The sequence below is a fragment of the Drosophila miranda genome, chromosome XL, assembly GCF_003369915.1.
Source record: "Drosophila miranda strain MSH22 chromosome XL, D.miranda_PacBio2.1, whole genome shotgun sequence".
NCBI classification, from domain to species: domain Eukaryota; kingdom Metazoa; phylum Arthropoda; class Insecta; order Diptera; family Drosophilidae; genus Drosophila; species Drosophila miranda.
In genome coordinates, this window is record NC_046673.1 from 3520723 (window position 1) to 3533811 (window position 13089).

Genomic DNA, 13089 nt, shown 5'->3' on the forward strand with positions numbered 1-13089 from the left:
GCCGCTTGTACGTAACAATCAAACTTAAATGAAGGAGGACGACAAAACATGCCACAAATGATTCCACGACGAACAACGCCAGAGAAATGCAAGAATGCAGTGTGCAGATCGTGAAAAGCACCTCCTTCACCATTACTGCAAATGTATTGTAGAACACAAAGACTATGTAGTACGAGCATGAGACAAGTGAAGTGAGAAGGAAGGAGTGTAAGGAAGGCTAAGACCCACGGATCTTTCAGTCAGCTCGTGCAGACCGCCCTAAGTGTGCAGTGGAATTTCTTGTCTGAATTATGTACGTGCGCCGCCATGAAAGGGGAAAGGAGCCAAGACCGAGGAGACGGGAAGGCATCTGCTTTGCAAGCAGCTCTCTGCTGTCATCACTCGGGCCACTTAGAGTTGGGGCGAGGGGAGGGGAGGGAAGCGGACACAAGCTCTTCAGTGGGCGGCCATGACTGGCAGTCTGTCTGTTTGTGTGTCTGTCTTTCTGTCAGTCAGCCAGTCAGTCAGTTTCGCTGTCTGCTTTGCTTTGCAATTTCCATTTAGTGTCATAGCTTCCATTCTGTTCCATTCCATTCCATTCCTCTGCCCAAGTCCTTATTCGTTCTGCATGTGGTGTGAATGACTTGTTGTTGCCCCTGCACGTGCCTCCGGCCTGGTGGTATCATAAAATCAATAAAGGGCTCGGCAATTGCATTCCCTGGCCCCCACCTGGCCACTGGTGTCCAGCCACATCATAATCATCATTAACCATCGGCATTGCACACTCGCAGTCAGGCCGTATCATCAAGGCCACAAAAGGTTGGTCTTATCAATCCGGCCACACACTCACCCACTTCCACTCCCACTCCCACTCCATGTTCTATCTGCTTTATGCACATACACATTCCAATTCAGGGAGCAAGCAATATGCCAAGGGAAAATTCCTGGGATATCGGGGCTCTCGAAGCTCCCGCATAAATTCCTATTGCGCTCCAAGCTATGCTACGAAAATGTCGGCCCCAAAAATGTATATGCGCAGAAGGGAAATACATACAATCTCTCTTTGTCTCTCTCTCTCACACACACGTGTGGAAGAGGAAGGCAAAAGCTGAATGTGGATTCAGCTTGAGGCGGCGATGGGTGGGAGTACAAGGCTAAGCAGCAGCAGCAGCACTGACACACACACACACACATACATACACAAATTTGTACGCTCTTGCGTACGCAACAAGGTCACTGGAAAATCGTTAAGCACAAAAAAAATACACACACGCTCTCGAGCACACAAATAAACAGCAGAAAAAGCAATGCAGAGAAGGGGAAGAGAGCAGAAAAGCAGCTCAGAACCAGCGCAGCACCAACAAAAATACCGTTTCTTGTTCTATACACGCCTACATACATACATTTACATACAGACACAATGCTGCGGCAGGCCAAGCGTGTATGTATGCGTATAAAATGAAATTCCATAACTTACCTCTTTCTTTTATTAACTAATTATTGTGTTCCCAACTTTAAATTATTGAAAATGGGTGATGATTGGTTGCTCTTGCATTCTGTTTACATTGCGAGATGGCAGCACCAGATGAGCAGCCCAAACAGCAACTGCAGCAATATTAGCAATATGTACCACTTTGAGAATAATTAACTTTCTGCTCTCTACGGTATCACTGAACAGCAAAAAAATACAAAGCAGATGAACAAATTAGAGTAGCTGTTATTTTCTCTCCTTTTTCCTTTGGCTTTTCTTCGCACGTCGCTAGCACAGAGCCGTGAATTCAGCTGGTCGTGTGTGCTGACTGCGCTGGTCGTGGTGTGACTGACAGTCCGGAAAGGACGCCAGTGCCAACCAACCGAACCAGCCACACACCACACGCCCCCTCTTCCCCCACAACCAGAGCTTGTGTGGTGTGGTGGTGTTGGTTTGGCTATTCTATTCCTCCACTGCTGATGTCGGCTGGAAAGTGTGCGCGAGTGTGCGAGCATGAGCCGCACATCCATTGCCATTTCCATGCCGCACTTGTTGGATTCTCGGAGAATTCCAGCCTGCGCATGTGCACGGCTGTAGGCTGCAAAATCATCGACGCCACTTTCAATAATATCGATAGGTTTGGAATTGTGCATACAATGTTTTTGGTTTTTTTCGACCATCGAAGAGATGAGAGATAAATCACAGACAAATAATAATAATTTGTACAATTTTGTGCAGGAAAAGATACTACTTACGCAATAAAAATGAAAAGCCGATGTAATAATTATGATGTAGTAGCGAAACATGTAGATAAGCTCCGATACTAGAACGACCATCGATCCTATGTTGCTGTTGCCATGGGAAATGGATCCACATAAGCCCCATGCTCCTGGAGCGATATAATTGCCAATTGTATGCTGCAAACGAACCGCAAAACATGGGCTCAGCATAGATTATGTTAAAGCAAATCCCATTACAGCAAAATCGTCGATAGTATCGAATTTGCATCCGGCACACAGTGAAGCATGTAAGTTTCTTTGACGAATTTGACAACCATTTATATCGTCATCATATAAAAAGCGTAGAAACAAACAGTCAAAAGACAAGCTGTTGTGAAAAACGATTTTCTATAAAGATAATCACCACAACTTTTCGCATTTAAATGACTATCTGATTTTTCATGTTGCTGCCAGCGATAGTTACAAAATATTGATGGCTGTTGTAGCGTGGGACAGCTCATGCTCGATTATACTTATTTCTTTTTTAAATGAGTCCGAGTTTTAAATGAGTCTTATTTATTGAATTTTACTTTATAAAAACAATATCAGTAAATATTCCAACTCCAGACTTCCCTTCGTTTCGATCCTACCTTTGACTTTAATAACAAGATTAATCTGGACTGTTGCTGCTGCAGTGGCTTCACCAGTTAGTTGAGGATCAAGGCTTCAACTGGCTGAGGTTACCACTCCAGCAGCAGCAGTGAAGAACAATGTTGTTCTTAAAGACAAATGGTATGATCGTAATGAGATGGCTCACATAAATGCCGAAATTATAGTCCAGCATCCTACCTCCTTTCAAGGACTTCAGATTGTAATCCGCTTCTTGATGGGTGGTGGCGGTGCGTGCGAAGTATCCGAAGAATCGGTTTTTGCTGGCGCACCATTGGGGGCTGTGGTCCCATTGATCTTCAGCCAGCAATGATGTTGATCAACCAATTGAAAAATACTTTGTACACAAATACTCACAGAACCATCGGTGAGTATTCCATTATCTGTTGAGAGGAGCAGCAAGCAGCTAACTCTGGCTGAGTATTTTCATTTCAAATGGAATGGACCTGAAGTGTTTTGAGCAACGACCTTCTTTTAGTAGCTGCGCAAACTGCAAGCAGCGCTATTTTATGGAATCATCTGAAATATGCGTTACCCCACTAGTATATGTATTTAAAAATGTACAGGGCAAATGAACACTTCAACTACGTACCACTTGCAGACGCTGAACTTGAACTTCTGGTTGAATTTTAAGAAATTGCCGATCGTAGCTCCACAGATTGCTGCCGCTGCTAAATGTGAAAATTGTAAATAAAAAATTTCACACCGCACAAGCAGAACTTAGGATAGTTTAGGTTCAAAGGGCTGCTCGACATCACAAGTATCATCAAATCTTATAAATTAAATTGGCAATTGAATATAAAATAAAATTTAAATATAAATAAAATCATAAAACTTTGCTAGCTGACTAGTTGCAAAAACAGACATAGACTTGTGGGAGAAGCATGCAGTGAGAAAGAGATTGTTACACTTTTTGGATCTAACTTTGCTGGCAGTTTCCTATACCTTTCACCCTCTTATGCTGTCTCTCTTTTCACAGCAAAGTTAGAAAAGTCTAATGTCATAGCACTATTATCGATTAAATGCCATTTCTACATTGTGTCTACATGAAAATTAGCCTCTTGCAATTTGAGATCAGTTGGCAGCGCTGATACGACCAAAGGAAACATTCGATATTTCAAATGTACCGATCCTTTGACAAGAATTTAACAACTTAACATAGACTGAGACTGGGCCACACCAAGCTGACCAACGCCCACAACATTGACAAAACATTGCCCAAGACATGTTCATTGTGCGGCAACGCGAACATACCTTACGACACATACTATACACCTTCTCCTTACTCTCCCCACAAAGGTCCCTATCATTAAATAACAAAGACCCCATGCAACTGATCTCGAACCCCACCAACGCAAATTCCAAAACTATCCTCAAATTCCTAGTCACGGCAAATCTCCTTCACAAAATATAACCGAGCATACTTTAAATACTCATCCCAACACCTTTTTATATAAGTATAAAATCGGACCCAATTACCCTAGGGCTTAAGGCCTCAGTAGCTATAGCTCCAACACTTGTTAATATTTTGTTTTAACTAGCTATTAGCATTATTTAAATAAATACAAAAATTTAACAACTTAACAAGAATTTTCATCTTAAAACGATGCTCTAATCAAAAGAAAACAACTTTCAAGTGGATAAGTTATGTTTAAAATTGTCTACCAGAAGAGCCAACGTTTAAGCGAGTTACAAATACATATGTCATTCCCATTCTGGCGTTAGGTTACCTTCGTACATCAAAGTTAAACAAATAATGACAGAATATAATTTTGTATAGGATCTTTCTTATAGGAGTTAATAGTAAAGGAAAAAATCACTATAAAACCCAATTAGTTGCTGGAATGCAAATAGACTGCGAGGAATTTACATAAACCGATTGGATTTTTATTGAAAAAAGCTTTAACATAATTGCACATAGTACAGTTTGACTGTAAACGGAAACAGGCAGCTTAACACACTAAGATTGGCTATTGGCTTAAAAGCGGGCAACAATTTAAAAAGAACCCATCGTCCAGGGCAGCCGGGTGCCAGCCAGGAGCTTAAAGCTATCGAGGAGCCGCTCAGAGCAGCTGCCTCCTATAAATGCACATTTTGGGGGAGAGCGGCGGCACCCGTTTTCCTGGCCATGGGACTCTTATGATTAACAGAATTAAATGCGTATTTGTCTAGATAAATGCAACAAAACAGCCTTATCCGTTGGTCAGACCAAAGTCGGAGCGGAGGCCGAAGCCAGATTTAGTGCAGCAGGAAGAGAGCCGGCTGCTCCAGATACTGCTTCCAAACGTTCGAGAAGCTGGCCATGGTGACGCCGTCGATGACACGATGATCGGCCGACCAGCTGACGCTCATGATCTGTGCCTTGACCACCTCGTCCTTATCGTTGAAGCGCGGCACAGCCTTGGTTCGGCCCATGGCACCGATGGCAACCTGGGGCGCCATAATGCAGGGATGCGTATAAGTGCCGCCAATCTGTAAGAAAGTTTAGTATTCAACAGCCTTATACATTGGAGAAAGCTACCTCCTACTCACAATGCCAATGTTGGACAGGGAAAATGTACCGTCGGCAAAGTCCGTGGGTCTCAGCGAGCCAGTGCGTCCTCGCTCCACCAGCGCATTCAGGTCCTTGGCTATCTCAATGATGTTCTTCGATTGGCAATTCTTGATGTTCGGCACCACCAGGCCCTGGGGCGTGTCGATGGCCACGCTTATGTTGTGGGCCCCCTTGTAGACAAGCGACTCGCTGGCCAGGTCCAGAGAGCTGTTAACAATCGGATACTTGGTCAGAGCAATGCTGGCCGCCTTAATGCAGAACGGCATGAACGTGAGCTTGGGCACACCGCTCTCCTTGGCCATTGCCTGCAGCTGGGCCCGGAACTGCACCAAATTGGACATGTCGATCTCATCGCTGTACGCAAAGTGCGGAATTTTCTATTGACCAGGGAGAAAGTATGGGTATATCATGTCATTGTCTTTAAGAATTGAAAGGGATGGCTCCTCCACTCACCAGGGATTCGGTCATCGCCTTCAGCATGGCCTTGCGCACACCCTTTAGCACCTCCACACGATCGGAGGGAATGGCAGCTGCTGTACCAGCAGTCGTTCTGGCTATCTGAGACTGCTGCTTGGCGGCAATCGTAGGATGAGGGATATTTGTGCCGGGGGGCACCTGCCCCAGATACTCCAGTATATCGCCCTTGAGAACGCGTCCGTTTTTGCCCGTAGGCGGCACATTGGCTAGGTCCAGCTGATGTTCCTTCGCCAGGCGACGAACAGCGGGAGTGGCTGGGGTGATTACTCGGCCCCCATTAATGGAAACAGCCTCTCCTGCTGAAAGTTTGGCAGCCTCCGCTTCGCTGGAGGAGCTATCGGAGGAAGAAGAGGAGGATTCAGTGCTATTCTCGTCACCCTCCTCGTCGAGCACATCAAAGTCCAGCAGGGGCTTGCCCACCAATGCGATCTCATCGATGCTGTGGTGGATTTTAGTGATTTTGCCATCGTAGCGACTGGTAATGGTCACCGAGGCTTTGTCTGACTGAACCTCGCATAGATTGTCAAACTGCTCGACGGTGTCGCCCACCTTGACAAACCACTCCTTAACCGTCACCTCGCGGATGCCCTCGCCGATGTCGCTCAGATTGAAGGAAACAGTCTTGTCCAGGCTAGGAGTCACATGCAGGCAGCGCTTTAGCTGAAAAAAAAAATACGAACACCACTTAGAAACGTGCAGCATGCATTATGACTTGTTAAAACAACACACTATAGCCCTCTCGCTCGGGCCACTGTTGTGAGTATGCGGAGTTGATTACATAACACTATCTTGTGTGCGCGGCGCTGGAGGGAAAATAGAGGACGGCAGCAACAAGTGGAAATCTGGTTGGATCTACTCACTGTTTGGTGGCGGGAAAGATAGTTCTTGAGAAGCCAGCTGGAAGCTCCATTTCGGAGCAGGTGTGTTGCCATTTAGCTGAGTTAGGGAGCGAATAAAGGGTTCTGGAAATGATTAGAATTGTCCTGGCTGATCGTGTTTTGGCGACAACACAGACAACAGATGGTTCTAGATAGAGCTGGCCTATCACTGGCACTATCGATAATAGATATGCACAATAGATGATCGATCGATGGTGGACATATAACTGCATAAGAGCATTTTTATGTAGCAAAAATCTCTATACAAGAATTTAAATTTCTGTTAATTGCATTACATCCTGTACAATTTTAAAATCCGTTGAAAATCAAATTTTGTTTTCAATTTAAATTTGAAACAGTCTCTTGCCTTGGTGGGCTAAACAGTTTTCCCCACCACCAGCTGATCGATTGTACATGTGCCTTTCTTCAAGTACTAATCAACACTAAGCCCTATAAAACGTGAAAACAGTTCTTTCTGCACAAAAATGGCAAGTTTCTTATAAATAGATCTTAGTAGAGCATCATAATTATATTCCCCTTGCACAGACTAACTTACGCAAGGAGCTGGAGAAATGCAAACACCCGAATAGTCGCAAGACCAAGGCCCTGGGCAAGAAGGCGCGTCGTCAAAACAACAAACATAAAGTGCGCTTGGGCCATGCCATCAAAAGCAACATCATGGGCGAAAAGCTGACCTGGTTCTTGGGCCACATCGCAGAGGAACGTACCGCTCCACTCAGTCCCCAGGAGTTCGAGGACCTGATAGCCCTCTACTTGCAACGCTTCGACGAGGAACTGGCGCAGATTGCCCTGAAGCAGTCGATTGGGAAGCATCGCGCCAACCAACATGCGGCCCGCAAAGACGTCATTACAATTACACTTGAAAAGGAGCGCAACGAGTACCAGAGCGGCGGAATGGGCAAGCATAACATTTTCTAATGGTGTTAAAGAAAAATTTTAACTGGGTTTTCTCCTATGCAGAGCTGCTGAACCTTTGCGATCCGCTCAAATTGAAAATGCTACGGGATTGGGATGGCAGTGCCCTGAGTGTTCAGCATTTGAAGTTAGATCTTGTCTCGCATAACATGCTACAACGCTTAAAGAAGCAGGGAGAAGAAGTTAAAAGCAGTAAGGCGGGTGAAAAGATGGAGACGGCATAGTAAACTAGTTAAATAAAACAAAAAATAAAAATACATTTAGTTTTGGCTGTTATATATCAGTGCCATATCTGCCGAGCAAGTAACCGCCGACTGGCAGCAGCTAATGGGTGCTGTAGAAACGCAAATACCTTTTTACCTGATATAAAACATTCTAAAAGCCGTAAAGATCACATGGTGGAATCCTAATAATTTAGCTAAATCGAATTAAAACCAAGTGTAGCTGCCATTGAGTTTGGGTCTTTTACAATACTGATTGTTTCAGAGCACCATACCTATCGGTAGGTAGCTATCGATATGCATCAGCTGTTCAGCATTCTATCCAACTGTTTGAGTGTGCGTGAACTTGAATTCGGCGACAAACACAATTGTGGTGAAATATCTGCCTCTATCTTGAACCGTAAGTTTTATTACATAAACAACGGACACCAAAAGCGAAAGTAAGCCTCCATTCACACTCTAGTGTATCAAGGCCTGTCCAGACATACACAATTTCCTCAGCAATGGGCAGCAGCACATCCAAGGGAGTCGAAGTCGCTCAAGCCGCTGCATCAGAACCCGTCGCCGCGACTAATGCCGCCTCTGGTGCCAAACCCAAGTGCAAGGCATGCTGCGCCTGTCCCGAGACCAAGCGGGCACGTGACCAGTGGTAAGCGTTCAGGGTGCACCTATGCAGATGTGCCTACAGGCTGCTAGGATGACGCAACACTTCTAATGAGCTCTCTTCTCCATTCAACAGCATGGTAGAGCGCGGCGAGGAGAACTGCACTGAACTGATTGAGGCGCATAAGAAGTGCATGCGCGACGCCGGCTTCAACATCTAAACAACTCTAACGTCCCAGCCCCCCCTTCCCACTGTTTGTTTGTGTTGCATCTCATGATAATTATTATAGTCGTAATTTAATTGAAAGAGCCAAATCTGCTCATGCCGAATGAGTTTTTTTCTAATACAGAGAGATGAGGAGAGGAATGCGCTGGAGTCAGACAAAGCTAAGGGTGCGCAAGGCCACAACTGCAGCCATGTAAAAAGTAATGAGAAGCATGCAGCCAAAGGCGATTATCCGGGATGGCTGCGGCACAGGATACACGGCGTAGACCAGGGTGTGCACTATGCGGGCCAAGGAGGCCACTCGGAACAGGTTGCAGGACACTGTTGCATCCGGATTGGTGCTTATGTAGATCAGGGCCATGATGAAATATGGCAAGATGTTCTCCATGTCGTTGCGATGGGCTCTGCAGTAGATCGATTGAATAAATTATGGATAAGGGAGTGACTGTACTGGACTGCACCTACCTGCGTACGCGCTCCACATGTGGATCATTAAACTGAACTTCCGTGTTCTTGAAGAAGAGGTCCTCCTGGTTGGGAAATATCTGTAAGGCAGAGAACCAGACACCCTTAGTTCTCAGAACGTTCGACCACGTATCCCCAAACCGGTTATGAATGTTATGATGACTTTACCTTTCGCCTCATTCCCAATGGAACCAGACCCAGAAGCTGTGAATAGTCGATGATGCTTGAGCAACTGCAGCGGGAAACGCTGCGATCCCTCTTACCTTGAAGCGGAAACGTTGCACGGCAGTCAAAAGCGACATGAGCAGCATCTTGACCACCAGCACCGTGGCCCAAAAGAGATAGCAGCAGAAGACAGGATTGTCCAGGTTGAACAGCTCATTGGGGGGCGTCATCGGCATGGTACTGCTATTGGTGGACATCTTGGGAGCTATCGGAGGTGAGCGTTTGGTGAGGTGCGTTCGATTGGAGCAGACTAGAGCGACTGCTCATCTAGTGACGGCTCACAGCTCCACTCATCACAGGCCAGGCCGCATAGAAGTGGTCAAACTGGCTACGAATTGCGTCGAATCATATATAGTTGAGCGGATCGTTTTCTGTGGCCATGGGAGGGGTGAGATGGGAGGGGTCACTACTTAATGGCCCGTCGGGCTATTTGCGTCTAGATATACTTGATACAGCAGACGAGCACATAGATCGCCTCAAAGCAGGTGATTAAAAAGGTGGTGAAGAATGCTAGGGTCCGGGCCGGCTGGGGAACCGGGATGAAAGCGTAGACCATGGTATGCAGCACTCTGGCACTTGCCCCGATGCGTATGACCAGCCGTGCAACCATCGGATGCGGCCCAGTGGCCACATAGGCCAGGGACATTAACATAAACGGCAGCACATTCTCCAGATCGTTCCGATGAGCACTGCAATACAGTAAAATGCGATTACTTTGGGGGGGAGTCGGAGAGAAGCTTACCTTTACTTACCGACGCACTCGCTCCACATGGGCATCTCCGAATCGCACCTCGCTGAGCTTGGGGAGGCGAAGATCCTCGGGATTAGCAAAGGTCTTGGTCCTCATCCGCTGGCGGGCTGTGAGCAGCGACATGCACAGCATTTTCAGCACCAGCAAACTCATCCAGACCAGGTAGCAGGCGAAAACGGGATTCGACCTGTCTAGCAGTACCAGGCGCATGGGCCCGGTAATGGGAGTGGCCAATGTCTTGTTGTCCATTTATTAATTGATTACTCGGAACGGACCAGTTCAGGCCTATTCTCGACAAGCTTTGGCAGGCGACTATTCGGTCAAGTTGTGTCAGCGTCGGAATAAGAATGGAGCAGATGCCCCGATTCGCAGGGTCACGTCACGTTCTGACGTGTATACATATTCATTTATTTATTTGTTGGAATATTCCAAAAAGGGCGCAGGCTCATAGCCGGGCCCTATAGCGGTAGACGGCAGACAGCCATAGTTATCCAGTTGCCGCTTGGGGATATGATGGGGAAACAGTGCAGAATCCATCACAGATCACAGATTGATCACTTAAGAGCATTCCAACTGAAAATAGAAGCAGTCCAAACGGAAGTTGCCCCACTGTTCATGACACAGCAGCATTTACCACCCAAAGCACATTTATCAAGGTCACCGCACAAAAAAGATGTGCAAAACAAAAGAAACGATAAATAAAACAAATAAATATCAAGACAACGGACCAACGCAAGCGCCTCAGCCAAACGAGTGTTAGAGGGAGATGGAAAAGAGGAGGGAGCAGGCCCCTAAGTCAAACAAGCGGGAGCGAGAAAGACTGGGAAGAGAGCACATCAATGTGCATTAAAAATTAAATTGACTGGACTTATTGTGGACTAATTGCTTCATTCCACCCTGTGCCTCTCTTTGATTCATTATTCCCATACCCCTCTCAACGATTTGCTCGTCGGGCTATGTGGAGGCCAAGTCGAGTCTGACATGTGACTGGGTTCGTAATAAATGCCATGAAGGGTCTGGCGTTCAGTTGATAGGTAAAGTAGGGTCTGGCGTGCGGCCAATACACCTATACAAATGTATGTATAGAAACAACGATTTTAATTCAAAAAGCGCGAACACGTCTGTCTCGTGGCCAATACATATTTCAGAGTGCATTCAGGAGGTGGACTTTCTCCGATAACATTTCATATATGAATTTTAAGAAGGAACGTTGGAAATGAGCTTGGCTTGGCTCGTTTTTGAGCCAAGCAGGTTCTATAAACCTTAAGCTATTCATTAACAGTAAACTCACTTCCACTTTTCTCAGAGGGAATTTGATATATTTCCTAGCATACTTTCAGGCAGGTCTTATATCATTTCCTGATCTGAATTTAAACATCCTTACTGTGGAGAGGAATAAATATCGAAGATGATATTGCTTGCTTGTTCCATCAAGCAGACGCTGTGGGGTCCAACCTGGGCTGCCTTGAAAATTGCCAACATCTCTCAATTTTTGGGGATACAAAAATGCACAAGAAACTAACAAACACCGAACCACTGGACAAGGAAATTCCGCCGCTGCCAGAGCCCGAAGGAACCATACCATCCTTAAGAACCACCAGCCCCATCTTTCTTCTTTTCAACTTTGTATATATTATATTTGGGCGGATTATTTCTAATCAAATGAAGGATTGAGGTTTGGTTTAGTTTGGTTTACATTCCGGTATACATTTGAATTTGGCAGCTCATCGACTGAATATTTCGAGAGGGAATCGAGCCAGGTTTCAGGGTCTCAGAGCTCGTGGTCTAGGCTCTGCTTCGAGGCGCTTAGCAGCTGCTGGCACTGATCGAAGAGCTCCAGATCCAGCTGCCTCAGCTTCTGCTGGTCGGTCTCCAGGAGGCGCTGCAGCCTATCCACCTCGTTGCGCATCTTAAAGACAATGCCTGGGAGCATGGCCAGAGTCCTCTTCAGAACCCGCTCTTGTACCATCAGGCTGCGCTCGTTGAGGCCCTCGCGCCGAAACCGCTCCAGACGCTGCTCTTCTAGTTCCCGTTCCCGGTCATAGTGCATCTTTTGGTACAGCAAGTGCTCGAGCAGGGACCGGTAGACGACTAGTTGCTCGAGACGGGGGTCGGACCCACTGTAGTATGTGGTAGGGCGCTGGTTGGATTCGAGCTTAGGCTTAGGCTTGGGCTTGGGCTTGGCTTGGGGGCGATTATCGTTGGCTTGTGGCTTGGTTATACGGGGACAGTACATGGCACTGCTATGGAACCGGACACTGTACACAAACTGGACCTGATGTGGAAAATGAACAGAAAATCCGAGTGAGCCTGATCCCCATCTGAAACTGAAACTGAAACAAACCAGCTTCAGTCCTCTCGGTTTTCACAAAATTATGTGGAAATGTGTTTTTATTGACTTTTAATGTTTTTGGCATGGTGGACCTTTTGGCGTCAATTCCCAAATGTGAAGGAATATCTTGTGGTCGGGCGAGGAAACAATTGTTTTGTTTGGTAGCCGAGGATCTCGTCAATATGTATGACGATCACCGATATCAGAGTTTTCCCCGCAATATATGTATGTGCATACATAAATACATATGTATGTACTTGCAGACCGTTTATTATGTTTATTATTAACTCTCAAATGAAGTAATAAGCTTTTAATGGTACAAAAGTATATCATTTGATAAAGCACTTCAGAGATATGGCGGTCTCGATTTGCGTTCTTGGCGTTGTACAAGTATCTCCAATAAGCCTTAGTATTGACTCTTAAATGATAATAAAATTAAAAATTCTGACTGAAGATACATATGTACATATGTATGTATGTACATATGTACGTGTGTGAATGTGGCTGCGCGCTCTTCTTCGCGTGGACTGGAATATTCTAGTTTCGTTGCTGTGTTGGTCCATGCCTCAGTCGCCGTCCATCT

At 45.8% G+C, this 13089-nt stretch overlaps 7 protein-coding genes across 21 annotated transcripts in view; 2 read left to right on the plus strand and 5 right to left on the minus strand.

Annotated features, from left to right (window-relative positions):
* The window catches only part of LOC108163638 (MAP kinase-activating death domain protein), a 28069-nt gene extending 26085 nt beyond the window's left edge, over positions 1 to 1984 (minus strand). For 11 of the 13 annotated variants that reach the window (XM_033387612.1, XM_033387608.1, XM_033387588.1 and 8 more), the window contains exon 1: positions 1457 to 1983. The gene's annotated coding sequence lies outside the window, so the exon portion shown is untranslated. Of the gene's footprint in view, positions 1 to 1456 lie in introns of all 13 variants that reach the window. The other 2 variants (XM_033387611.1, XM_033387616.1) reach the window with 2 other exon arrangements.
* A 2719-nt stretch (positions 1985 to 4703) lies between these two features.
* LOC108164107 (lipoamide acyltransferase component of branched-chain alpha-keto acid dehydrogenase complex, mitochondrial) lies at positions 4704 to 6915 on the minus strand. Its single transcript, XM_017299701.2, has 4 exons — positions 6730 to 6915; positions 5846 to 6529; positions 5371 to 5769; positions 4704 to 5310 (listed from the first exon to the last, which is right to left on the minus strand). Exons 1-4 carry the CDS (start codon positions 6799 to 6801, stop codon positions 5077 to 5079), a joined length of 1389 nt encoding a protein of 462 aa, XP_017155190.2. The 5' UTR covers positions 6802 to 6915; the 3' UTR covers positions 4704 to 5076.
* Positions 6916 to 7131: 216 nt separating this feature from the next.
* Positions 7132 to 8034, plus strand: LOC108164115 (translation machinery-associated protein 16 homolog). Its single transcript, XM_017299713.2, has 3 exons — positions 7132 to 7235; positions 7294 to 7666; positions 7729 to 8034. The coding sequence occupies exons 1-3, from the start codon at positions 7233 to 7235 to the stop codon at positions 7905 to 7907; spliced, it is 555 nt and encodes a 184-aa protein (XP_017155202.1). The 5' UTR covers positions 7132 to 7232; the 3' UTR covers positions 7908 to 8034.
* Positions 8035 to 8198: 164 nt separating this feature from the next.
* LOC108164145 (cytochrome c oxidase copper chaperone) lies at positions 8199 to 8822 on the plus strand. 2 transcript variants are annotated; one of them, XM_017299753.2, is made up of 3 exons: positions 8199 to 8304; positions 8368 to 8553; positions 8644 to 8822. In XM_017299753.2, exons 2-3 carry the CDS (start codon positions 8408 to 8410, stop codon positions 8726 to 8728), a joined length of 231 nt encoding a protein of 76 aa, XP_017155242.1. In that variant the 5' UTR covers positions 8199 to 8304; positions 8368 to 8407; the 3' UTR covers positions 8729 to 8822. The 2 variants fall into 2 exon arrangements, with proteins under 2 accessions (XP_017155242.1, XP_017155248.1); XM_017299759.2 differs by having other exon boundaries at positions 8217 to 8304; positions 8377 to 8553.
* LOC108164131 (microsomal glutathione S-transferase 1) lies at positions 8788 to 9720 on the minus strand. 2 transcript variants are annotated; one of them, XM_017299743.2, is made up of 4 exons: positions 9462 to 9720; positions 9367 to 9402; positions 9199 to 9278; positions 8788 to 9137 (listed from the first exon to the last, which is right to left on the minus strand). In XM_017299743.2, the coding sequence occupies exons 1-4, from the start codon at positions 9618 to 9620 to the stop codon at positions 8885 to 8887; spliced, it is 528 nt and encodes a 175-aa protein (XP_017155232.1). In that variant the 5' UTR covers positions 9621 to 9720; the 3' UTR covers positions 8788 to 8884. The 2 variants fall into 2 exon arrangements, with proteins under 2 accessions (XP_017155232.1, XP_017155224.1); XM_017299735.2 differs by lacking the exon at positions 9367 to 9402.
* Positions 9721 to 9837: 117 nt separating this feature from the next.
* LOC108164123 (microsomal glutathione S-transferase 1) lies at positions 9838 to 11315 on the minus strand. Its single transcript, XM_017299723.2, has 2 exons — positions 10176 to 11315; positions 9838 to 10112 (listed from the first exon to the last, which is right to left on the minus strand). Exons 1-2 carry the CDS (start codon positions 10421 to 10423, stop codon positions 9860 to 9862), a joined length of 501 nt encoding a protein of 166 aa, XP_017155212.1. The 5' UTR covers positions 10424 to 11315; the 3' UTR covers positions 9838 to 9859.
* Positions 11316 to 11660: 345 nt separating this feature from the next.
* Positions 11661 to 12504, minus strand: LOC108151730 (tubulin-specific chaperone A-like). Its single transcript, XM_017280530.2, has one exon. The coding sequence runs from the start codon at positions 12408 to 12410 to the stop codon at positions 11946 to 11948; it is 465 nt and encodes a 154-aa protein (XP_017136019.1). The 5' UTR covers positions 12411 to 12504; the 3' UTR covers positions 11661 to 11945.
* Between the last annotated feature and the right edge of the window lie 585 nt (positions 12505 to 13089).

What these genes read in the sequence shown, in the direction of transcription:
- LOC108164107 (XM_017299701.2), bottom strand. Translation starts at nt 6,801, where the DNA reads ATGGCAACACACCTGCTCCGAAATGGAGCTTCCAGCTGGCTTCTCAAG. An exon ending in ATCTTTCCCGCCACCAAACA is followed by an intron (nt 6,530 to 6,729) that starts GTGAGTAGATCC and finishes TTTTTTTTTCAG; the next exon opens with CTAAAGCGCTGCCTGCATGT. An exon ending in CCCTGTCCAACATTGGCATT is followed by an intron (nt 5,311 to 5,370) that starts GTGAGTAGGAGG and finishes ACTTTCTTACAG; the next exon opens with ATTGGCGGCACTTATACGCA.
- LOC108164115 (XM_017299713.2), top strand. An exon ending in GTACCAGAGCGGCGGAATGG is followed by an intron (nt 7,667 to 7,728) that starts GCAAGCATAACA and finishes TCTCCTATGCAG; the next exon opens with AGCTGCTGAACCTTTGCGAT.
- LOC108164145 (XM_017299753.2), top strand. Translation starts at nt 8,408, where the DNA reads ATGGGCAGCAGCACATCCAAGGGAGTCGAAGTCGCTCAAGCCGCTGCA. An exon ending in AAGCGGGCACGTGACCAGTG is followed by an intron (nt 8,554 to 8,643) that starts GTAAGCGTTCAG and finishes TCCATTCAACAG; the next exon opens with CATGGTAGAGCGCGGCGAGG.
- LOC108164131 (XM_017299743.2), bottom strand. Translation starts at nt 9,620, where the DNA reads ATGTCCACCAATAGCAGTACCATGCCGATGACGCCCCCCAATGAGCTG. An exon ending in CATTGGGAATGAGGCGAAAG is followed by an intron (nt 9,279 to 9,366) that starts GTAAAGTCATCA and finishes TCTGCCTTACAG; the next exon opens with ATATTTCCCAACCAGGAGGA. An exon ending in CATGTGGAGCGCGTACGCAG is followed by an intron (nt 9,138 to 9,198) that starts GTAGGTGCAGTC and finishes GATCTACTGCAG; the next exon opens with AGCCCATCGCAACGACATGG.
- LOC108164123 (XM_017299723.2), bottom strand. Translation starts at nt 10,423, where the DNA reads ATGGACAACAAGACATTGGCCACTCCCATTACCGGGCCCATGCGCCTG. An exon ending in CATGTGGAGCGAGTGCGTCG is followed by an intron (nt 10,113 to 10,175) that starts GTAAGTAAAGGT and finishes ACTGTATTGCAG; the next exon opens with TGCTCATCGGAACGATCTGG.
- LOC108151730 (XM_017280530.2), bottom strand. Translation starts at nt 12,410, where the DNA reads ATGTACTGTCCCCGTATAACCAAGCCACAAGCCAACGATAATCGCCCC.